The sequence below is a fragment of the Mytilus galloprovincialis genome, chromosome 6 (assembly GCF_965363235.1).
Source record: "Mytilus galloprovincialis chromosome 6, xbMytGall1.hap1.1, whole genome shotgun sequence".
Classification (NCBI taxonomy): Eukaryota; Metazoa; Mollusca; class Bivalvia; order Mytilida; family Mytilidae; genus Mytilus; species Mytilus galloprovincialis.
Window position 1 is genome coordinate 70,659,865 of NC_134843.1, and position 25,814 is coordinate 70,685,678.

The 25,814-nt window shown below is 32.6% G+C and overlaps 1 protein-coding gene across 1 annotated transcript; it reads left to right on the forward strand.

Moving 5' to 3' along the window:
- Window positions 1–2,730: 2,730 nt before the first annotated feature.
- On the forward strand, window positions 2,731–22,966 carry LOC143080222 (E3 ubiquitin-protein ligase RNF166-like). Its single transcript, XM_076255950.1, has 6 exons — window positions 2,731–2,909; window positions 6,990–7,143; window positions 10,991–11,094; window positions 18,920–19,034; window positions 20,758–20,865; window positions 22,558–22,966. Exons 1-6 carry the CDS (start codon window positions 2,776–2,778, stop codon window positions 22,621–22,623), a joined length of 681 nt encoding a protein of 226 aa, XP_076112065.1. The 5' UTR covers window positions 2,731–2,775; the 3' UTR covers window positions 22,624–22,966.
- The last annotated feature ends 2,848 nt before the right edge of the window (window positions 22,967–25,814 follow it).

The window sequence follows — 25,814 nt, forward strand, 5'->3', positions numbered from 1 at the left end:
AGGCCAAAGGCTCCTGACTTTGGACAGGCGCAAAAATGCGGCGGGGTTAAACATGTTTGTGAGATCTCAACCCTCCCCCTATACCTCTAGCCAATGTAGAAAAGTAAAACAATGTTTCCAGTCCACTAAAATCAGGTCACCATTGTTTCTGCTCCACCAAAGTCTGGTAATCACTGTTTCTGGTCCACTGAAATCAGGTAATCATTTTTTCTGGTCCACTGAAATCAGGTAAACATTGTTTCTGGTCCACTGAAATCAGGTAATCATTTTTTCTGGTCCACTGAAATCAGGTAAACATTGTTTCTGGTCCACTGAAATCAGGTAAACATTGTTTCTGGTCCACTGAAATCAGGAAAAAATTGTTTCTGGTCCACTTAAATCAGGTAATAATTTTTCCTGGTCCACTGAAATTTAGAAGTTAATGTTTCTGGTCCATCAAAATCAGGGAATCATTGTTTCTGGTCCATCAAAATCAGGTAATCTTGTTTTTGGTCCATCAAAATCAGGTAATCATTATTTCTTGTAGACAAAGTTTGGTTACTCATTATTTCTGGTCCACCAACTTCAGATAATCAATGTTTCTGGTTCACTGAAATTAGGTAATCATTGTTTTTGATCCATCGAAACTAGGTAATAAATTATTTCAGGTCCACTGAAATCAGTAAATCATTGCTTCTGTTCCACCGAATCATGTAATCAATGTTTTTGATTCACCGAAATTAGGTAATCATTATTTTTAGTCCACCGAAATCTGGTGATCAATGTTTCTGGTCCACTCAAATCAGGTAATTATTGCTTCTGGTCCACAAAAATCTAGTGATAAATGTTTCAGGACGATCGAAATTAATTAATCTGGTCCTCCAAAATGAGATGATAATTGTTTCTTGTTCATTGAAATCAAATGATCAAAGTTTCTGGTTAAATGAAATCAAGTAATCATTATTTCCAGTCAACCGAAATCAGGTATTCAATTGTGTTGGTCCACCGAAATTAAGTAATCATTGTTTCTGATCCACCAAAAAAGGGTAATCTTTGTTTCCAGTCCACTGAATTATCAGGTAATCTTTGTTTCGGGTCCACAAAAGTCAGGTAATCAATTTTTTCTGGTCCACCGGAATTAAGTAATTGTTTCTGATCCACAGGAATCAGGTAATCAATGTTTCTGGTGCACTGAAATCAGAGGATCATTGTTTCTGGTCAACCGAAATCAGGTAATCAATTTTTCTGGTTCACCGAAATTAAGTAATTGTTGTTTCTGATCCACCTGAATCAGGTAATCATTGTTTCTTATCCACCAAAACAGGTAATCAATGTTTCCAATCCACTGAAATCAGGTAATCTTTGTTTCTGGTCGACCGAAATCAGGTTATCATTTTTTCTGGTGTACCGAAAGTAATAAATGTTTCTGATCCACCAGGATCAGGTAATCAATGTTTCTGGTGCATTGAACTCAGGTATTATTGTTTCTTGTCCACCGGAATCTGGAAATCAATTTTTCTGGTCCACCAAAATTAAGTAATTAATTTTTCTGATCCACCAAAATCAGGTCATCAATGTTTCCGGTCCACTGAAATCAGGCAAGGACGTATATTAGATTATTCGTTCTTGAATCAGGTAATCTTTGTTTTTCTTCCACCGAAATTAAGTAATTTTAAAATCTGTCTGATCCATCGGAATCAGGTAAACATTGGTTTCGGTCCCCTGAAATCATGTGATTAATGTTTTTGGTCAACCGAAATCACAGATATTTGGGGCATGGACCCCCCTTTTTTGGACCTCACAAAAAAAAAATTGTTTGGTGTTTTTTTTTAATTTATTTTCAATTTTCTACAATGTATAAACATATAATTACATTAGATGTATGTTTCATTATAATACGTTATTCTGATTAGCTAACTGCACATCACGTGTTATTCCTTAAGCAGTTGTATCACACAATAAAACTTATCATTCATGATGACACGAGGTCTCATAATAAAGTGCACAGGTAAAGTAAATAAAAACTTGATGTAAATCGTGTTTTCGTGATCCTAGCTAAAAAATGTAATTATAAGTATTGAATGCTTCTTTTTGTAACTTCATAGGGTTGTAAAAGCGTTGACAGTGCGCACATTTTTAGAATGAAGCGCTTCCGCGCTTCATACAAAATGTACTTCGGTCAACGCTTTTACACCCCAATAAAGTTACAAAAAGAAGCATTCAATTCTTAAATATCAAGTCTCAACAATCCATTGCTAGTCGATTGCAATTACTTTTTTACTATCCATACGAGCCATCGACTAGCAATGGATTGTTGAGACTTGATATATGTTTATACATTGTAGAAAATTGAAAATAAATTAAAAAAAACACCATACAATATTTTTTTTAGAGAAGTCCAAAAAAGGGGGGTCTATGCCCCAAATACCTGTGACCGAAATCTGATAATCAAAGTTTTTGGTCCACTAAACTGAACTCCTTAAAACTTTGAGTTTATTTTTTTATTCTACATTGACCTTTTCATTTTTTCCCTTCTTGGTTAAATCATGTGGACAAATATAAATGATAAAGACCTGTCAACGACAAATATTACATCTAAAATGAATTTGTATATTTATTAGTCTTGTCGTTGGTTGTTGCTAATTATATTGAAAAGTGGTTTTGTGTTATATTTGATGTAATCCCGAGTAGTTAGATTCTGGCTAGAGCATCAAGCAGCTACTTACCAAACAAGGGAAATAACTACAATTTGTTATTACAAATTTTTGCTAAAGAAGGAATGATGAGTTTAGGCTGATGGCAACTGCAACTAGATCTAGAAAAAGAAAAAGGATGCAATCCCCTGATGACGATTTATCGATGTACAAATGTCCAATTTGTCTTGAAATATTTACAGACCCTGTCCAAATATCCTGTGGAAATAACCACACGTAGGCATCAACATAATTTGTTGTTCATGTTCATAAAATTATTTGTTGTTGACATAAATTTGTTTTTTATTCTGTTATACCTATAAGCAACATCCATGTAAATAAATACAATTGGATCCTTTCATCATTGAACTGACAAGGTCATAATGCTGACATTTTCCAAACACTCTATTCTTACAATTTACATACATGTATGTAATTCAGTTGCAACCTTTCCTACAGGAATAAATTGTATGCACAAATAAGGAAATGATCATAACATAAGACTGAAGTGAGATATTCATTCTTTTGCTTAGGTATTGAGGTAGATCTTATAGAGAAATGATTTTGAGTGAAGTCATCTTCAACTAAATACTTTGATTGAAATAAAGCGTAATCACTTGATGAATTTGAGACGCGTATCTGAATAAAATACAGTCCTGAGTTTATCCTTTGGTTAGTCTACAAGCATCTGACATGACTCTTTTTATGCCCCTTCTGTAGCAGAGCGGGCTTTCAGTTTTACCCTTGTCAATCTGTACATACATCCAAAAGTTGGTCCATCAAAATCTGGTAATAATAGCTTCTGGTCCATCAAAAATCATAGCTTCTGGTCCATCATAAAAAAAATCTGGTCATCATAGCTTCTGGTCCATCAAAATCTGGTAATCATAGCTTCTGGTCCATCAAAATCTGGTAATCATACATTGTAGCTTCTGGTCCATCAAAATCTAGTAATCATGTAGCTTCTGGTCCATCAAAATCTGGTAATCATAGCTTCTGGTCCATCAAAATCTGGTAATCATAGTTTCTGGTCCATCAAAATCTGGTAATCATAGCTTCTGGTCCATCAAAATCTGGTAATCATAGCTTCTCGTCCATCAAAATGGTAATCATAGTTTCTGGTCCATTTAAATCTAGTAATCATGTAGCTTCTGGTCCATCAAAATCTGGTAATCATAGCTTCTGGTCCATCAAAATCTGGTAATCATAGCTTCTGGTCCATCAAAATCTGGTAATCATAGCTTCTGGTCCATCAAAATCTGGTAATCATAGCTTCTGGTCGATCAAAATCAGGTTATCATAGTTTCTGGTCCATCAAAATCTGGTAATCATAGCTTCTGGTCCATCACAATCTGGTAATCATAGTTTCTGGTCCATTGTAAAAAATCTTGTAATCATAGCTTCTGGTCCATCAAAATCAGGCAATCATTGTTTCTGGTCCATCAGAATCGGGTAATCATAGCTTCTGGTCCATCAAAATCAGGCAATCATTGTTTCTGGTCCATCAGAATCGGGTAATCATAGCTTCTGGTCCATCAAAATCAGGTAATAATTGTTTCTTATCCAAGGAATAAGGTGATCATGATTTACTGGATCAGGTAATCATTATTTCTGGTCCATCAAATCTGGAAATAATTGTTTCTGGTCCACTGAAATCATATATTCATTTTTTCGAATCAAATTCAAATTGGGTATTCATAGTTCCTGGTTATCCAAAATTAGGTAATTATTATTTCTTGTACATCAAAATTAAGTGATCAAGGTATATAGTTTACAGAAGTCAGGTATTCATTGTTTTTGGTCCACTCAAATTAAGTAGTCAGTGTTTCTGGTCTGAGATATTCATTCTTTTGCTTAGGTATTGAGGTAGATCTTTAATTTAGAGAAATGATTTTGAGTGAAGTCATCTTCAACTAAATACTTTGATTGAAATAAAGCGTAATCACCTGATGAATTTGAGACACTTACATGTATCTGAATAAAATACAGTCCTGAGTTTATCCTTTGGTTAGACGGTTAGTCTGCAGGCATCTGACATGACTCTTTTTATGCCCCTGCTGTAGCAGAGTGGGCTTTAAGTTTTACCCTTGTCAATCTGTACATACATCCGAAAGTTGGTTTCGGTTCTCTAACTTTAGTTTGGTTCAACTAAATGTTATAAAACTTATAATATAAAATGCTTGCAGATCAAGTTTGAATTTTGATGGCATCACTTTAATCGTTCTAGAGTTATCCCCATTTACAAAAAGAAAAATTGATGATTTTTTCTTTACCATTCGATTCTCTAACTTTAGTTTGCCTCAACCAATGTTATTAAACTTATACACAATGCTTATTACCACAAAATATAGATCAAACTTTGGTGGTGTCACTGTAACTGTCAATCATGAACTTACAATCATATCATTGTGGTGTCACTGTAACTGTCAATCATGAACTTACAATCATATCAATGTGGTGTCACTGTAACTGTCAATCATGAACTTACAAGCATATCAATGTGGTGTCACTGTAACTGTCAATCATGAACTGACAAGCATATCATTGTGGTGTCACTGTAACTGTCAATCATGAACTTACAAGCATATCAATGTGGTGTCACTGTAACTGTCAATCATGAACTTACAATCATATCAATGTGGTGTCACTGTAACTGTCAATCATGAACTTACAATCATATCAATGTGGTGTCACTGTAACTGTCAATCATGAACTTACAATCATATCATTGTGGTGTCACTGTAACTGTCAATCATGAACTTACAAGCATATCAATGTGGTGTCACTGTAACTGTCAATCATGAACTTACAAGCATATCATGGTGGTGTCACTGTAACTGTCAATCATGAACTTACAATCATATCATGGTGGTGTCACTGTAACTGTCAATCATGAACTTACAAGCATATCATGGTGGTGTCACTGTAACTGTCAATCATGAACTTACAAGCATATCATGGTGGTGTCACTGTAACTGTCAATCATGAACTGACAAGCATATCATGGTGGTGTCACTGTAACTGTCAATCATGAACTGACAAGCATATCATGGTGGTGTCACTGTAACTGTCAATCATGAACTACTGACAAGCATATCATTGTGGTGTCACTGTAACTGTCAATCATGAACTTACAATCATATCATTGTGGTGTCACTGTAACTGTCAATCATGAACTGACAAGCATATCATTGTGGTGTCACTGTAACTGTCAATCATGAACTGACAAGCATATCATTGTGGTGTCACTGTAACTGTCAATCATGAACTTACAAGCATATCAATGTGGTGTCACTGTAACTGTCAATCATGAACTTACAATCATATCATTCAATCATGTCAATAAAAGTGTTGTTCCTTTACCTTTGTCATGTGCATGTAAGAATTGTGTGCCAGATTAATACACCATATCTTTCATGTGTGTATACAAGTTACTTACATACAGTACTGGTGGAAAAACTGCAAACACCATCAATGTTCTCAGCCGAGGCCATCCGTCATGTGTTTCGACCCCTAGCTAGTTCACTCTCAGGATGGGGGGTCCGCAGTGGTGATCAATCACTACGCATTGGTGGTGGGTTTCCAGCTACTACTGTCTCTCTTCATCCATATCCAGCAAGATGCTTTCTCTGCTGCTTGGCCCAGTTTCTTAATTGCTGCTCTTCTATTCTGGCCAGTCACTCCAACTGCAGAAAACCTTCTCCACACTGACTGTGCAGGGAAGCCTCTGCAGCCAACCTCAACAGGAAAGTTCCATGTCTGCCATCCTCTATCTCTGCACTCTACCAACAGTCCATCATATTTTGCCCTCTTTCTTTCATTGGCTTCGCCACATCTCCCATCCCAGGGAACTGTCAACTCTATGATTACTACCTTTTTACTGCTGGTAGACCAAAGTACCATGTCTGGTCTTAGGTTAGTTGGTACAATATCAGGAAATTGCATCTTCTTTCCTAGATCAACTTCTAACTGCCAATCTTTTCGCCTGATTTAGCATTCCTGATATGTTCTTTTTTCTTTTCTGGCCTTCTTCACCCTCCTTCACAAACTGGATCTTGATAGGTTTGTTTCTTATGTGTTTGTCTCTTTCCTCTGTTTCTCTATCACTTCAGCAAGTTCACGGAGTACTTGGCTGTGTTGCCATGTATATCTCCCCTGTGTAAGAGAGATATTGCACCCTGAAAGTACATGTTGTAGAGTTCCTCTGTTTCCACACAAGGGACAATCTGGTGTTTCTGAAAGTTTACACACTTTAGTCTTAACCTAATTTATACAGCTTTAAAATGTTAAAATTTTCTTTTTGTTTTTATTTTGTAGATATTGTTTACAGTGTGTACAGTCTTACCAAGAAATACCCACTCCTCAATGTCCTCAATGTCGACAGAACTTTAATCCTTATCAACTCCAGTTAGACAGACACATGATTGATTCCATGCAGAAAATAGCTCCATGTAAATGGTGCCACAAACAGGTAGGTTAAAAAAAAAGTTGATTAATAAGGTCAATCATTTGTCAATAGTAAACACTTTCAAATCAATTTGAGTAAAAGTTTGTAAAAACAAACACTGATATATTTTGTAGCAGAAAAAAAACCAATTCATTGTTTTCACTATAGGGTTTATGCATGGTGGTACCCCATGCATTAAATTTAGACCCCATTCTTTAAAAATTGAAATGCCCTGTTACATGTTCTCTTTATAAACCTTACATCCTTAAAATTCCATCCTTTCAAATACATGTCCCTATTCTTCAAACACTTTCTAGGGAAAACACTAAACACGATTGAAATTAGAAAAAAATCTTGCTATTTAGTTACTGTTATCACCATTATTCGATAAAATAATAGCTAGTCCATGCAAAAAGATACAAAAAAGATCAATAATTAAATTATAAAAAGTGTGCATACTCATTAGTCATGTTAGTAGCAGACTATCTGAACCTTGGGTTTGCAGTTGTTCCTATTTATTTGTACATCCATTTTCTAAGAGAAGTCAGATGTCTATGGTTAGTGTGGTTTGTTGTATTATCAGAGTATTTTGGTAACTTTTGTTCTCCTTATAAGGTATTATCATCATTTAGTTTATAAGTAAACGAAGTTGCAGGCGCGGATCCAGAGGGGGGGGGGGGGGTTCCGGGGGTTGGAACCCCCCTTTTTTTTGGACGATCAATGCATTTGAATGGGGACATGTAGTTGGAACCCCCCCTTTTTTTTGGACGATCAATGCATTTGAATGGGGACATGTAGTTGGAACCCCCCCTTTGTCCTGGGTTAGGAACCCCCCCTTTTTAAAATGGTTGGATCCGCCCCTGAAACTTATATCAAAAGATGCTTTCTTAGGTTTTTAACTGCATTGTTAGTGATTGAAAAGCAATGTTGGAGAGGAAAGTTGAAAGATAAATTGTTATATGTTTTTTGGGGGTTGAAGAAAATAGCAATTTAACTGTGCAATTTAATAGTGTGCAAATATTTATTGCTCATCTTTGCTTGTATGCTTGTTATCCTTGACATGACTTGCTTTGTCTTTCCTACAGAGAATGAATTAGAAGATATTGATCAACTGCCTTTGATATAAGATGGTTAGGTCAACCTTTTCCTGGTGTTAATTTTTGTCTCATCTGCAACAAAAGATGCAATAGCAACACACAGAGATACCAATGTGAAGGGGGCAGTTTAAACTTTTTTTTATAGACTGTATGCTTCATTCTATGTATACAGTTACATTATGTTACAAATTTCTGTCTGCCATATGTCCATTATCCTTGACCTCATTTTCATGGTGTAGAAACTGCTAAAAAAAACCAGTATAACTTTTTGTTATGTGAATTTCTTCCATATTGTGAGTAATCATGGTAAGTATAACAATACTTAGTATATATTGGATCCTTGCAAAGGTCTAGATATCCATCAGACAGGGTTCACCAAATGTCATGAGATCAGTGAGTCAGTGACCAAGGTTAAGATTTTGTGGTTGGGTCTGTGTCTATGAAACCTTAAATTGGTCAACTTTATTTGGTGTATGTCTATGGAATGATTGTATAATGTACTTGTCTGTTTTCCAGATTCCATCTGAATATTACCTAATTTTCATACTTTGTTTGGCAATGTTATGGTTTCATGGTAAAGTCCATTTCTGAATTATTTTGTGTTTTGAATGATTGTAATTTATGTTGTACATTTTTTTAGGCAGAGTTCATTTGACTTTGACCTCAAGTTATTGGTTCATTAGTCAATTTTAAGTTCTGTGTCTTAGTCTGTTTCTCAGATCAAATAAGCATTAGATCAACAGCAGTTGATGTATTGAATGATTGTAAGTTGTTCATTTCTGACTGGTATGTTTCATCTGACCTTGACCTCAGTTTCATGGTTGATCATGTTGATTGTCATGGGAAGGTCGTTTCTTAGGCAGTATAAGCATTAGGTCAACTATATTTGATATATGAAATGATTGTATGGTGTACATGTTTGTCTGGCAATGTCAATCTGGCTGTGACATCATTTTCATGGTTCATTGGTCAGAAGTTTAGATTTTGTCCAGCCTGCGACTTTTGTCGCAGAAAGCTCGACATAGAATAGATATCCAGCGGTGGTGTTAGCTAACTTCTTAAAGCTTTATTTTTTAGGAGGTGGAAGACCTGGATGCTTCATACTTTGTATATGGATGGGTCATGTTACGAAGTTTCCGTCAGTCACATGTCCAATGTCCTTGACCTCATTTTCATGGTTCAGTGACTACTTGACAAAAAAGTTAAGATTTTTTGTAATGTTAAATTCTCTCTTATTATAAGTAATAGGATAACTATATTTGGTATGTGCGTACCTTGCAAGGTCCTCATGTTCCTCAGACAGTTTTCACTTGACCTTGACCTCATTTCGTGGATCAGTGAACAAGGTTAAGTTTTGGTGGTCAAGTCCATATCTCAGATACTATAAGCAATATGTCTAGTATATTTGGTGTATGAAACGACTGTAAGTTGTACATGTCCAACTGGCAAGTGTCATCTGACCTTGACCTCATTTTCATGGTTCAGTGGTTATTGTTAAGTTTTTGTGTTTTGGTCTGTTTTTCTTATACTGTATGCAATAGGTCTACTATATTTGGTGTATGGAATGATTGTAAAGTGTACACTTCTAGCTGGCAGGTGTCATCTGACCATGACCTCATTTTCTTGGTTCAGTGGTCAAAGTTAAGTTTTTGAGTTTTAGTCTTTTTTTCTAATAATATATGCAATAGGTCAACTATATTTGGTGTATGGAAATATTTTATGATCTATATGTCAGTTGTGCAAGTTTTATTTGACTTGACCTCATTTTATGGTTCATTGCTCAGTGTTAATGTTTTTGTGCTTTGACTGTTTTTCTTAAACTATAAGCAACAGGTCAACTGTATTTGTTGTATGGAAGAATTGTTAGCTGTATATGCCTGCCGGGCATGGTTCATCTGACCTTGACCTCATTTTCATGGTTCATTGGTAAATTTTTAGTTTTCGTGGTTAATGTTAAGTTTATGTGACAGTTGTAATAAAGGTTTATAATTAGACTTAGGACTATCAACATAATATCAATGATAAGTAAAGAAGGCGAGACATTTCATGATTTCAGCGTGTGCACTCTTGTGTTGGTTAGTGTTGTTTCTCAGGTAATAAAGCATTATGTCAACTATATTTAGTGTATGGATTAATTGTCAGGCATTGTCTGTCTGACTTTTATGCTTTTTACATGTACATGGATCATTGATAGTGTTAATTTTAAATAAACTTCTTGTACAGTGATTTTTAGTGAATTTTTGCATAGAAAGTCATTTTTATTGTATGTTTGATTCAGTCTGAAATTATTTTCTGTAAGTTCACAAGGAATCCTCTTGCAGTGGCGGACTAAGAAATATTCATAAGTGGACGCTCACTGGCTGCCTTAGAGGTGACCCACTCCAGTCATGCTTCAGTGATTCCCTAAATAAACAATAAACAACAAAAACAATGCCACTGTCCCCCTCCCCCCAAAACACATGGAGCAGGATATGCTAACCCCTCCGGAAACACCTGAGATCACTGTGAGTTTTTTTGGAAGGTTTTGTGTTGCTTATATATAATTAGTCTTTAGTTTTCTATGTTGTGTTTTGTGTACTATTATTTGTCTGTTTGTCTTTTCTTTTTTATCTATGGCGTTGTCAGTTTGTTTTAGATCTATGAGTTTGAATGTCCCTCTGGTATCTTTGCTCCTCTTTTAAAGAATCAGCTTTTATGGTTCAGTAATACAATGAAAGATTTTATATTACTATACATTTAGTTTTGCTGTCATTAACAACACTTGCTTTTTTCAGATGCCAATAATACAACATAAAGCACATACAGCAGTTTGTGATATGGTCGATACATCTTTACCTAAATTTAGACCAGTGAAGGAAACATCCCAACCTATTCCCAAGTATGTATTATACATGTAACAAGATTGATATTCTAGCAGATAAAAGAAACTGTGCATTTTTCAATAATTGGCTTTTATTTAAAGCATTAACTTTATATCTTTGCCATTAAGATAATTAAATAAAGTATTTATTTTCAGAATGTCAGAAAGTATATGATTTCTCTTTTAACTTTGCCATGGTGTCAAAAGATTATGAAGAAATGTTTTATACTTTCATGCATTAAAATATTTCATGTGAATGAAATAGTGAAAAGGAGCATGTGCCCAGGAATATTGAAAAAGTGAATTTCACCAGATATGTATGAAAGATTTTGGGCCATTAGAACATGTATAAGTTTGAAAATTAGATTAGTAAATTTGTGGCAATTTTTTTCAGGATGCTCAGTTTTTATACTGGCTAGTAAAAGACTTGCTTGAATCCTCTTATAATTTTAAATTTAGAATTGAATATGAGTTATTTCCCTTTTTTGGGAAGTATACTGTTATAATAACTGATTCTCTACAGTTTAAAGCAATGGTGAGAAATAAATATTAAGCAGCTTGATATGTGTAATTTTCATATTCAAACATTAAAAGTTTTATAATTGAGTTTTAAGTACAAGTATTGTTGGAAGCAGAAAAACCTTTATTGCATATTCAATGTGCGCAATGAATATGATAATATTCGATTCTGTTTTGTTACATTGCTTCGTAAGTTTGATATAATCAACCACAAAAATTAAATGTGTCTAACTATTTGTCATGTCATTTAATCAACAAAAAACAATCAACATTAACAAACAGGCCAATAAGGCAAAACTTGATGACAATTGATCACTGACTGGAAAATCAACTGTGAATGTAAAAAAAATCTAGCTGCTGGGCAGATCTATAACAGCTCAATGAACAATATTTGAATAAAACACTGTTAATTGAATTATGTTGATGTTGACATCCAACACAGTATCCTTAAGAACAAATGCCAATTTATAACTGTAAATTCCTTGAATTTTGGTTTTCATTGCATCTGCTGATACTTCTGACATTACTGATGATACATAACAATCTAATTGGAACATTCAATACATTTGGATCTGTTCACCATGCAATCTGAAAAATAAACTTCAACAGCAAACATTTTGTTTATTAACAGAGGGAGGGTGTGTTGTAATGTTGTGGTGAAAATTTGTTATGGAATGAAAATGAGGGGCTTCAAATCTTTTGTATGTTTTGATTTAAGGTTATGTAAAGATTTAGATGTCAAAACGTTAATAATAGAATGTACATTTAAAACAGGGTTAACAGATAAATGAATTTACTTAAGTTTTTGTAACTTCATTGGGGTGTAAAAGCGTTGACCGAAGTACATTTTGTATGAAGGGCAGAAGCGCTTCATTCTAAAAATGTGTGCACGGTCAACGCTTTAACAACCCTATGAAGTTACAAAAAGAAGCATTCAATACTTATAATTACATTTTTTAGCTATGATCATGAAAACATGAATTTTATAATTGTTTTATTTAATTCACCTGTGCACTTTATTGTGGGACCATGTGTTATCATGAATGATAAGTTTTATTGAGTAATGCAATTGCTTAAGGAATAACATGTGATGGCCAGTTAGCCAATCAGCATAAAGTATTACAATTAAACATACATATAATGTAATCATAATGCAATAAATAAATTGAATTATTAGATCATTAAATTTTAACAATAATTTCTACCTTTATACTAAAGATATTTAGTTTATAGGATATATAGTATATTCATATTGTAATAGGATGGCATCACAGAAAACAAATTAAAATAGCCTTTTAAGACTTCATAATTATTTGGACTAGCTAATGATATAAGGTGCACAGTCTTCTCTGCTTTCTGTTTTTATCTGTCCTGTTTTTCTAACTAAAACAGAAAACTATATCATATGTGACATATATACACTACAGTATCAGATACAACCCAAGACTTGTTAATTATTGGTAATACATGTATTAATTATGTGGAAAACAAAAGACCCTGGAATGGTGTAATTTTTAATTATCTCCATTGTCTATATGTATTTTATACACATATATAAAGCTGAATTTTTTTCTTGTTTTAGCCATATACTGGCTAACAAATTGAACCTCATTATTATTTAGTAGTATAGATTAGTGTAGATATGTACATGTATATTTCTGATTACCTCCCCTTAAAAGTCTTGTTCAAATTTTTTATGTAAATTTCAGAAAACAAGTTTTTGAATTCAATTTAAATCACCTTAAATAAATGTGCTTATAAAATATTCTACAGGTGACATTTTAAATGACCCATCTTATAAAGAGAACAATAAATATTTGTTCTTTTTTTCAATGGTTTATACCTGTGACAGGTGTTATATAACATTTTATAGATTATTTTAGCCCATATGTGTGAGCTGATACCAATTTAGTACGCACGACGAAACGTGTTTTTAAAATAATATTTCTGCTGACTCCTTACCTAGTAAGTAAGGTTTCATAAACTCATCATGTAAACCAGTATCTAAGTATTGTATTCTTCGTTAAATGACTCTGTGTCATTCAATTAAAAAAAATTAAAAATCCAAGTTGAAGAGAAATGTAATTAAACTCAAAAAAACTCAACATCTCACTGTTCTAAGACTATGAGTTAACTGTTTCACTTACTTAAAATTCAAAAGTTAACTCCTTGCCAAAGTTAGGTGTCTGTTTGGCAGTGCTGGGTGTATAAATATTCAGCTATGTCTGGTCAGAATTGGGACATTAAATCTGGTGTAAAGCTTCATGTAGAGAAAGGGCCAGGCTCTCTGTAATTAAAGAAATCTTGCAACAATTGTTGGGTCCATAGGTGACCGTTTACAATGCTCTAATAATTTCAGTCCCTTTCCAATAATCCCTCATTTTCCAGTAAGGGTTATAACATTCAACAGGGAAATAAATAGTCATATTTTTCAAAATCTGAAATGAAAAATATATTTTTTAAGACTTTATTTCAACAATGATAAGTAAATTGAATCAATTAATAGCATATTCCATCCAAGAAAGGAGGGAAAAAAAGAAAAAGGCAAACAATACCTTGTTGAATGGCAGACTGCCATGCATGATCATATATTTGACCCACCATAACAATTGATCAGTAAATAGTAAGAATTATACAGTTATACACTTTGATGAATGTAACCTTACGACTTGTTAGGTTTATTGTCTGGTTATTGTATTTGAAATTGATTAAATCTCTTTTCAAGTACGTTATATATAAAAAATTACTTGTGTTAGTAAAAAGGGTATAAAATCCTGCCCTAAGCCGTGATCATATGAAATTATGAAGTTGAACACTTATTAACTGTCTGTGACAAATCGTCATTAATTTAGAGTAAAAGCAGTTTATATAATTCTTAAGGTGGTATGGGAGTATAAATTAAAAATGATAGAAATTATTCATACTTTCCAAAATGTAGTATAAATTGAGATATGTTCAAAATATAATAAAACTGATAGGTCATCAAGCATTTTCACAAGCTACAGGTTGTTTTAATTGGATTATACAGGGAAAAACATCATTATGTGATTAGAAGCTAAACTAAATGATAGAATTGTAAAATGAAATATGAGAAGATAGCTTCCAGAAAATGCTTCCAAAATATATGTTAGCATGGTAAATTTAAAATATATATATATTTTACTTCGTAAGTTGAAGCCTTGTAAAAGCGATATTACATAAAAATTGAAAGTAAATCAACACTTACAAATTAAAAGATTGTTGTAAGATAGTTCCTTCACTTTCCTTTGTTGTTTTGAAGTATTTGTGGAGAAAGTATTAACCCTTTCCTCCATGGATTTTTTTTCTTCACATACTTGATTCGCATAGGATTTTTTTCAATAAAAAAAATCATCAGGTTTAAAGCATTAATGCATTGTGAAAAAACGAATATTTCATCAATGAAATTCAAGTCAGATATCCTCAAAAATATTCTTTTCATATTGGATACAAACTTTTTTAAGTCTGATGCAGACATTTTGTAGTCAAAGCATTTCAACTGAGGTGCTACACAGGCGTCAAAAGGCGTCATTATGGAGTAAAGGGGGTGGCGTCAAAAAGCGTCATTATAGAGGAATTAAAGGGTTAACCACTTTACTCTGGTTTCATTACTTTTATGTTTTACATTTGTGTTTGAATTTGAAATTACGTTATTCTACATAAATGAATAAAAAAGCATTCAATTTATTTCAAATTCAAAATAATTTTCTGCTCTATAGAGTTTTCATAAATAAAATCATTAAAATTGCATCAATATTTGATGAAAATTGCAATGTCATTTTGAAACAACGCCTATAATAAAATGTTACACTTCACATCCTACCGTTGATAAAGACTTGCATAATCAGGCTTTGAAAGAAAAAAAAAACTGCTACAGGCTGTAATTTAGATACATTATATATGAATTAATTGCAAATTATAATTACATTTTATAAAAAAAAGAGCAAATAGCTGCTTTAAGTACTTTGGAAACTGACTGTCTGTGTTCAGATAGGAAGTTAAAAATTACTCAGCTCTAATGAAATATATAATGTGTCATCTCAAAAAAAAAAACAGCTTTCTTAAATAAAAAAAAGGGAATCACATACTTTTTTATGTAGATATACAGACTTATTAAGAAGGTATCATATAGTTAAGATACTGGGTGTCAGGTCATTAAAGATTGCATATTTTGGCTTTAATTTTGATTCACTTATAGGGTCTTTGCATCGGAATTAAACACATTTATTCTAAAACCAGTTGTTGGCATGACATGGGTTATGTTTATCTCATATATTTCATGATGGTATAATACTAAACCCCTAACTAGAGGGATTGTACCTGATATTCATATGATAAAGACAGAATATTTCAATCAGTTTAATTGAGGTCTGGAGCTGGCATGTCAATAACTGCTAGTAGTCTGTTGTTATTTATGTATTATTGTCATTTTGTTTATTTTCTTTTGTTTCCTATTCTGACATCAGACTCAGACTTCTATTTAACTGAGTTTTACTGTGCGTACTGTTGTGCGTTTGAGATATCAAAAAACATGTTTAACCCTGCCACATTTTTGCACCTGTCCCAAGTCAGGAGCCTCTGACCTTTGTTAGTCTTGCATCATTTTTAATTTTAGTTTCTTGTGTATAATTCGGAGTTAAGTATGACGTCCATTATCATTGAACTAGTATACATATTTGTTTAGGGGCCAGCTGAAGGACGCCTCCAGGTGCGGGAGTTTCTTGCTGCATTGAAGACCCATTGGTGGCCTTCAGCTGTTGTCTGCTCATGGTTGGGTTGTTGTCTCTTTGACAAATTCCCCATTTCCATTTTCAATTTTATACAAAATACCTGGTATTTCTCTTTTGTTTGAACAAATCTGTCATAAAAACTTGGCGGGATGTTTTCTCTCAGTATATGTTCTGGATATAAATGTGCCATAAGCCCATTTTAGACTAGTTACTATGATAAACCTGGAATTTCTTTACTAGTCACATATGTTTTGGGTTGATCTGTGTGTCCTGAATTTTCTAACCATTGTACTAATGCTGCAATTTAGCCTTTTTTGTGCTGATGCAACATAAAGCAATTACCAATCAATCAATCTAAGACCCCGTTTACACTTGTATTAAAGTGAATCAATCTTTATTTGAATCGATCTCAAAAAGACCAGTTCGCGTTTACATTGCACAAGCAAGATCGATCGAGATCAATCTTATTTAATCCAGTGCTTTTACACTACAACATAAAAAGAATTGGTCTGACAATCTAACCTTATATTTTGTAAACAAATAATCCTAAAAATATAATATTAAAGGAAATTCTGCATCTCGCATCCACTGCAAAATGATATAGAAAATAGTTTGCTTATTGGGATTTCGTATGGATTTAATCAATATTATTTTGGTTCATATACCACAAGTCACTAAACAAAGATATATGTGTAGACTATCGCTAAAAACGAACCATCAATGCGTTTGAGGATGAGAATTTGCAATGGATTTAGAAGATAATCCCAAACCAGCATGAACAGCAGGATCTATGTTTACTTTTCTTATTCCATTCATCGTTTTGAAACACGTGTGTTTTGCCGCCAAACATGTGCAGATTTATTTTCAAATCTAAATATATGACCCCGTTTACACTGACATAAAAGATCAATCTTTACTAAGATCTATCTTTGGTCCAGTGTAAACGGGTAAGATCGATCTTCAATCAGACTTGAAAAGTCTACCTCTAGAGGTCAGGTTTTTATAAAAAGATTGATCTTATTTGAATTGATCTTTTTTTTGGTGTAAACGCTTGGATCGATTGCCATCGATCTTTTTTCAGGTGAATGTTATAGATATGAAAATAAAGGTCAGATCGGTTCTTTTTATGTTTTAGTGTAAACACACTATTAAATAAGATCGATCTCAATCGATCTTGCTTGTGCAATGTAAACACGAACTGGTCTTTTTTTAAAGATTGATTTCAATAAAGATCGATTCAATTTCGTTGCCAGTGTAAACTGGGTCTAACATTCACCTGAAAAAAGATCGATCACGGCATTTACACCAGAAAAAAGATTGATTCAAACATAGATGGGTATTACATCTATGATTCAAATAAGATAGATCTTTTTAAAACCATGTGCACCTCTGGAGGTAGACTTTTTAAGTCCGATTGGAGATCTATCTTTCCCGTTTACATTAGACCATAAATCGATCTTAAAAGGATAGATCTCAGTAAAGATCGGTCTTTTTTGCTAGTGTATACAGGGTCTTACTATCATCACAATTTGTAAGAGAAATTTTTTTTTAACAATGTGTCAATGTTTAATTATTTTGGTCTTTGTGCAATCAAGACCATGAATAAATTTGTTTATACTGCAGTTCATAATGCTGACTTCATTTTGTCAACATTACCAATTTATATTTTGTGTAATGTTAATTTCAGGTCTTGTCACTTATCTTCTCAATCTTTGACTTGTTCGGGGGCTGGGACTTAAATTCCTTTTTATTTTCTGTCTATATCTCTTCTGTAGCCATTTTTAGCTGCATCAGAATAATCCAAAAAAATATCAGCTTTTCATATTAGCCATTCCTTGGTTTCTAAGCCTCATACAAAAAAGTAGAAATTGTATCCTTCAACCAAATATTGTATAATATAACTTACCGGTATTTATTTTGACTATTTCCCTTCAAACATCATATTTATGTTTTTTTAACGATACTTCCTAGGGTTGATATTAAAAACAAAAGTTAACATTTGAAGTGAAAGTTTTATTCTTAAATATCTATCATTGAAATAATATCAAGGTGAAAGATTATTATTTGGTCCTTCCTTACAAAATATCAACACTTAACAAAGGAACTTCAAAAACCACCTGGTTGATACAAATGTACATTAAGGGAGGTTATGTTCATTCTATCCATTATCACTGTTAAGGTTAAAAACTCAAACATCATAAACAAAAAATGAATCAAATAATTTTCATTATTCTCATGCACAGTTAACATACCTTTAAAGGTCCATAATAGCTATCTAATTCTTTTTCACCTATTTTTCACAAATTCGGCATTTGATTTATAACATACTAAAGTTTATATCCAAGAAGCCGGCCTCTGGTTGCAGAATTTTCTCTCTGTGTTGAAAACCCATTGGTTGGCTTCGGCTGTTTTCTGCCCTTTGGTTGTGTTGTTGACACATTCCCCATTTCCATTCTCAATTTTATCTCAATGAAAATGGATTGATATTTATGCATCATTGTTGTCTTAAAGTCAATGCTATTTTGACATGATCATGTATTTTTCTAATTAGATAATAATACAATGTATAATTTTAGGGACCTACCGAACAGATCTACATTTTCTTGTCCTTTCTGTGGTGAAGCAAACTTGGATACAAATGGAATGGTTAAACATTGTAATGAAAATCATGCTAGCGAATCTTCAAATGTGGTAAGTCTTTGAAATCACAATTAAGAAATCATGTCACTGAAATTCAAGTGTAAAAACTTCAATCGAAAAATATGTAAACAAGGCTGAAATGTGATCACTGCAATAGAAAACATGTAAAGAAGGCTCAAATGTGATCACTGCAATATAAAATATGTAAACAAGTCTCAAATGTGATCACTGCAATATAAAATATGTAAACAAGGCTCAAATGTGACCACAGCAATAGAAAACATGTAAACAAGGCTCAAATGTGATCACTGCAATAGAAAACATGTAAAGAAGGCTCAAATGTGATCACTGCAATATAAAATATGTAAACAAGTCTCAAATGTGATCACTGCAATAGAAAACATGTAAACAAGCTTAAATTGTGACCACTGCAATACAAAAAATGTAAACAAACCTTCATCTGAGAACACTGTAATTGAAAACATGTAAACACACCTTCATACATGAAAACCTACTACAGAAAACATGTAAACAAAGTAAAACACCTTCTAATGTGAACACCTACTACAGAAAACATGTGTAAACAAACCTTTAAATGTAAACACCTAGTACAGAAAACATGTGTAAATAAACCTTTAAATGTGAACACCTTCTTCAAAAAACATGTGTAATCAAACTTTTAAATGTAAACACCTTCTTCAGAAAACTTGTGTAAACAAACCTTTAAAGGTAAACACCTTCAGAAAACACGTGTAAACAAACCTTAACATGTGAACACCTAGTACAAAAAAACATGTGTAAACAAACCTTTAAATGTTAACACCTGGTACAGAAAACATGTGTAAACAAACCTTTAAATGTAAACACTCTTCAGAAAATCTATGTAAACAAACCTTTAAATGTTAACACCTGGTACAGAAAACATGTGTAAACAAACCTTTAAATGTAAACACCTTCTTCAGAAAATCTGTGTAAACAAACCTTTAAATGTAAACACCTTCTTCAGAAAATCTGTGTAAACAAACCTTTAAATGTAAACTCCTTCAGAAAATCTGTGTAAACAAACCTTTAAATGTTAACACCTGGTACAGAAAACATGTGTAAACAAACCTTTAAATGTTAACACCTGGTACAGAAAACATGTGTAAACAAACCTTTAAATGTTAACACCTGGTACAGAAAACATGTGTAAACAAACCTTTAAATGTAAACACCTTCTTCAGAAAATCTGTGTAAACAAACCTTTAAATGTTAACACCTGGTACAGAAAACATGTGTAAACAAACCTTTAAATGTAAACACTGCAATAGAAAACATGTAAACTAACCTTTAGATGTAATCAATGCTATATACCGGTACATGTAAACAAACATTCGAATGAGAACACTTCAATTGATATCAAGCCTTATAGTGAACACTGTAATGGAAAACATGGAAAACAGCCTGATATTTATAGGAAAACTGCCACAGAAAACATATAAACAAACCTCGGACATGATCACTGTAATGAATCACTTGTAAACGAACCATTAAATGGGGACATTGCATTTGTGAGCAAATCTAAAAATGTAAATTATACAATGAAAACACGTATACAAATGTTCAAAGGGGAAAAATTCAATTGAAATCATTTTAAACAAAACCTTCAACACTATTTGTGACAAAACAGAAGAATTAAAATTAACAACAAAAAATAAATTAAAAAAGAATGTTTAATTCAGTACATGTATTAGTAGTCAGATTTATAACATGCTATTGTTTTTCTTGATAACAGGTGTGTCCTATATGTTCATCAATGCCCTGGGGTGATACCAGTCAAAGAAGTGTAGATTTTATGCAACATTTGAATCTACGACATAAATTTAGTTACGACACCTATGCAGTAAGTTTATTTATAGAATAATACGAGAATAATGTCAAAGATATGTTGTTATAGAATGAAATTCAAAACAGTGTGGCTGTGGCCATTGATTGACACATTAAATTCATCCATTGACTGGGACAATTTACGTGAACGTTTGTCTGTAACGACCATTGTTCACTGTGTACTTTTTAAAGACACTTAAACTATGTGGTCACCAAAGGTTCTCAACACCTTAATAAAGTAATTCGAAAAAATTAATCAGAAATAACACGATGTTTTGATTTATATCAATTATATAAATCAAAACATAAAGGTTATTCCTGATTAATTTTTCGAATTATTTTATAATTAAAGGCGTTCAGAAACCTTTGGTGACCCCACAGTTTAAATGTCTATCGTAGGTACGTCGTGAACAGTGGTCGTTACAGACAAACGTTCACGTAAATTGTCCCAGTCAATGGATGAATTTAATGTGTCAATCAATGGCCACAGCCACACTGTTTTGAATTTCATTCTATTGTATTTATATACACATATTTCTAGTATGACAACTGTTAAAGAATAAAAACACAATTTCTCTTAATTGGTTAGCGTTACAACAGAAAAATAACTATTTCAGTCAAGGGAGACTACTTTGAGATTATCCTACTACATTGATGACCCATGGAGGAGTTTCAGTTATTGTAAGTGTTGTATGATACTCCATCTAGTTTTTGACTGAATATCAACTGAGGAACATTGCTTCACACATTACCTTAAGAGTTATGACACTATAAGATATATGAAATAAACAAGTTTGCATATTGGCACTAAGATGCTGACCTAAAATAGGATGTCAATTTTGTGAAATGAAATTTAAAAAAGTAAATTAAATCTTTTTGAGGTTATTATAAATAATATTTAAACATAATTTTGAATATTACATTGCTGATCCGTAATCATCCAATGATTCATAATACAATCTTTAAGAATAAAACCATTAATTCATGGCCCCATTGTTTTCTGTGTTAATTTCTGTAAATTCAAGCATTAATGGCTACTTCATCTTCAGTTCAAATAAATTGGCAGTTATTTCATGTCAAAACTTTACCTTATCTTGACTTGTGCTGAAAAAAATCAATATTCCTTTAATTGCATTTAGGGGTGCACTGTTTCCAGAAGTTTGATTTTACAAAAAGGTACTTCTGATATGTGTTCTCTTATAGTAATATTTCTTTTATCATTCAAAGAAATTTTCAACAAAGTTTCTATAGTTATCCCAAGTCTTTAAGCTTCCATTTGATACCAAAGTTACCCAAATATTTTACTTATTGACAAAGTTACAGCTGTGGGTAGGAACTGTTTTGTTTAGAATATGTACTACTTTTATGTATGTTCTATTCAACTTTCCCAAGTGGGATATCCCCATGAGAGGAGTAGACCTGATTCTTTAAATTCTCCTATTCAGGAGTTGGATGTCTCAAAAGAGACATTAAGAGGGTTATGAACTTATGACAACATATTATTACATATATTTACCCTTTCAAAACCTCTGAATGAGTTTGAGATGAATTATCTCCCTTTGTTAGTTAAATTGTTAGCTAAATTCCTAAGGATATTTTTGGACTTTTGCGCCTGAGAATCTATTCTAGATGCAACAATAAAATTGGGTAAAATTATGTCAACCAACATTTCAACTTTCAACAATAAAACAATTAAACTATTTTTCAGGATTTTTCATTGGATGACGATCAGATGTTAGAGAGGGCGCTGCAAGCATCATTACAGGATGTGTGATAAAGGATAGTTGTATTAATTTATACTGTGTTATACTGGAATGATAAATCCAGTCGAGAGATATTCTCAGAATGCCAAGACCAAAAGTTCTATGTCTGTAATGTCTATTAATATATTTCTTGCTTCCATTACATATGAAAATGTACTAGTAGAGCAGTTTGTTAAATCATAAAAATTTCACATGAAGGTTCTATCAAATCTTTATATGAAATATTCAGTTCTATTCAAATTCATTTTCAATATATTCGTAATGAGAAATTCATAGGGTTCTTTTTATAAGAGCTATGATGGCTTTCAATTGTACTTCAGTGGATATTATGGATTTTGTATGAGCTATACAGCGCCTAAGAATATTGAACTTATAAGTAGCTGCATAGTTCTATTTTTGTTATACTATTGCTATAGACTCATTATTATTTGTCAGATAATAATTTTCCTGGGTTTCTTTGGAACAGTTAAACCAGAAATTCAAATGTTCAACGCACTTCAAATATTGTCTTACCTGAAGCTTGTACGCAGACATTGGTAAAGCCAAAATATCAAATATCGACAAAAATCCAAATTATCCTCAATCCTTGAAAATTGGTACCAATGAAAATAAATGAAACCACAGTTGAGTTCCCTTGAGAGCTCTCATAAAAAGTAAACAACAAATTATAAATAGATAAATGATATAGTTTGGAAGCTGTACTTTACTAGGTCTGCAGTAATGTTGAGTAATATACTGAAGCTAGATGAAGAATACTGTTCCCACTTTAGCGTGTGATGTACATTTTTTTCAATTTATGCTGTTGATTTGCTGTGGTTTTATCATGCTGCCCCTGGCATAGCTTTTTTTGTCAATTTTGAATTTTTTTTTGTGTCTGTCAATTTTTTTGCTGTTTATTTAAGAATTAGATGCTTCTCTTTTTAAAGGTTTGGAGAAAGTTTTGGCCATGTGCAGAAACATAACATTTTTAAAGTATGAAGCATGGAGATATAAAATGTGCTTCCCTCAACACTTTCAAATTAAAGTCTGGATGGGGTCCTTCATTTCTGAGTTCTTAAATTTTTGTAGGCCATATCTGAATATTATTTATACTTTTTGCACATTATTTTCTCTTCCTTATCATTGAACACCTCATTATTCTGTATTTGTTTTTGTCCATTTTTACTCTATTCTTAATTTTTGCCAATCTTTTCTTAATTCAATTCTGTAAACCCCTATCCACACCCTCTTTAAATCCCCTCAAAACAGATGATTCTTAAATTTTCTCCTATCATTTAAATGCCAAAATGAGGAAATTGCAAGTTGAAGTAGTTTTAAGTTTTTTTAATTTTTATGAATTCATACGCATTGTAAATTGTAACATTTTCACAAGTTTAGTACATGTCTATTGCCTTCATACACCATGTGATCTTTGTCCCCAACCAAAATAAAGGAATCCTATATAACATTCATATTATATAATTTTGTTTCTTCATTTTATATGGAATTGTTTATATTCATTCCATAGTATCTTGTTCATCCTTAAGAAATACATGTAGTATATGCTGTGTATATTATATCAGACATGTAAACAAAACCTGATATTTAAACTACTGGGGTCATTTAGATCCTTTAGAGCACATGAGTTCACTCCCAGTTTTTGTTTTGTTGCTGTCTTTGGTTTTCTGTGTAGTGTTTTTTGTGAACTTGTTGTCGTTTTGTTTTTTTCCGCTGGCATTGTCAGTTTTTCCTAAACTTGCAAGTGTTTAATGTCTCCTGGGTATGTTCCAACTTATTTTTGAGTTTTAGACTACATGTGAATCTGTTATATTTGTTTATCAATAGGTAATTTTTGACTGACTATATTAAATTCCATAATTTGTATTTATGCACTCAATTACAAGTTCTAGAAAGTATTTATATATAAAGTTGTAATTTCTTAGAGATGAAACTTATTTTGTTTGCATTCAAATTCTTAGAGCTTTTTGAATAAATTCAATAGATGATAACAGATAGATAAAATATATAATTCTACAACCAAACATAAAACATAAAAAACATAAAAAAACATAAAAAGAGGGTTTTGGATTTATTTTAGTCCAAATAATTATGACGTATATCTTGAAAGGCTTTGACCCCTTACAGCATTGTAAGTCTTCTTAGCAAAAAAAAAATTTAATAGCCTTTCAAGACTTCATATACCAATATGAGAAAAAAACAATAAATTGATTTATAAAATTATTTTTATGATCAGAATGAATAATAAATTCTTCAGACCATTTAAATTCAAATGAATTTTATCATTGTTTTTCTGATAGCCTACTAAGGTAATTTTGTAGACTTTTTTTTACTGTCTTTGCTTTGAACTTATTTTTAGCTCACCTGACCTGAAAGGTCAAGTAAGCTTTTCTCATCACTTGGCGTCCGTCGTCCTGCGTCCTGCGTCTGTCGTCCGTCGTCCGTAAACTTTTACAAAAATCTTCTCCTCTGAAACTACTTGGCCAAATTCTACCAAACTTGGCCACAATCATCCTTGGGGTATCTAGTTTAAAAAATGTGTGGCGTGACCCGTCAAACCTACCAAGATGGCCGCCATGGCTAAAAATAGAACATAGGGGTAAAATGCAGTTTTTGGCTTATAACTCAAAAACCAAAGCATTTAGAACAAATCTGACAGAGGTAAAATTGTTGATCAGGTCAAGATCTATCTGCCCTGAAATTTTCAGACGAATCGGACAACCTGTTGTTGGGTTGCTGCCTGTGAAATGGTTATTTTAAGGAAATTTTGCAGTTTTTGGTTATTATCTTGAATACTATTATAGATAGAGATAAACTGTAAACAGCAATAATGTTCAGCAAAGTAAGACCTACAAATAAGTCAACATGACCAAAATGGTCAGTCGACCCCTTAAGGAGTTATTGCCCTCTATAGTAAATTTTTAACAACTTTAACAATCTTCTTCTCTGAAACTACTTTGCCATATTTAACCAAACTTGGCCACAATTATCATTGTGGTTTACAGTTTATAAAATGTGTCCGATGACCCAGCCTACCAAACAAAATGGCCGACATGGCTAAAATTAGAACATAGTGGTAAAATGCAGTTTTTGCTTTATATCTTTGAAACTAAGACATTTAGGGCAAATCTTTCAAGATTTTAATGTCCATCAGAATAAGATATATCCCCTCACAAATTTTCAATTGAATCGGACAACCTGTTGT

Bases quoted from the DNA above. Each gene is read 5' to 3' on its own strand.
- LOC143080222 (XM_076255950.1), top strand. From the start codon at position 2,776: ATGGCAACTGCAACTAGATCTAGAAAAAGAAAAAGGATGCAATCCCCT. The intron at 7,144-10,990 runs GTAGGTTAAAAA...TGCTTTTTTCAG, and splicing joins GTAAATGGTGCCACAAACAG to ATGCCAATAATACAACATAA. The intron at 19,035-20,757 runs GTAAGTCTTTGA...TCTTGATAACAG, and splicing joins CTAGCGAATCTTCAAATGTG to GTGTGTCCTATATGTTCATC.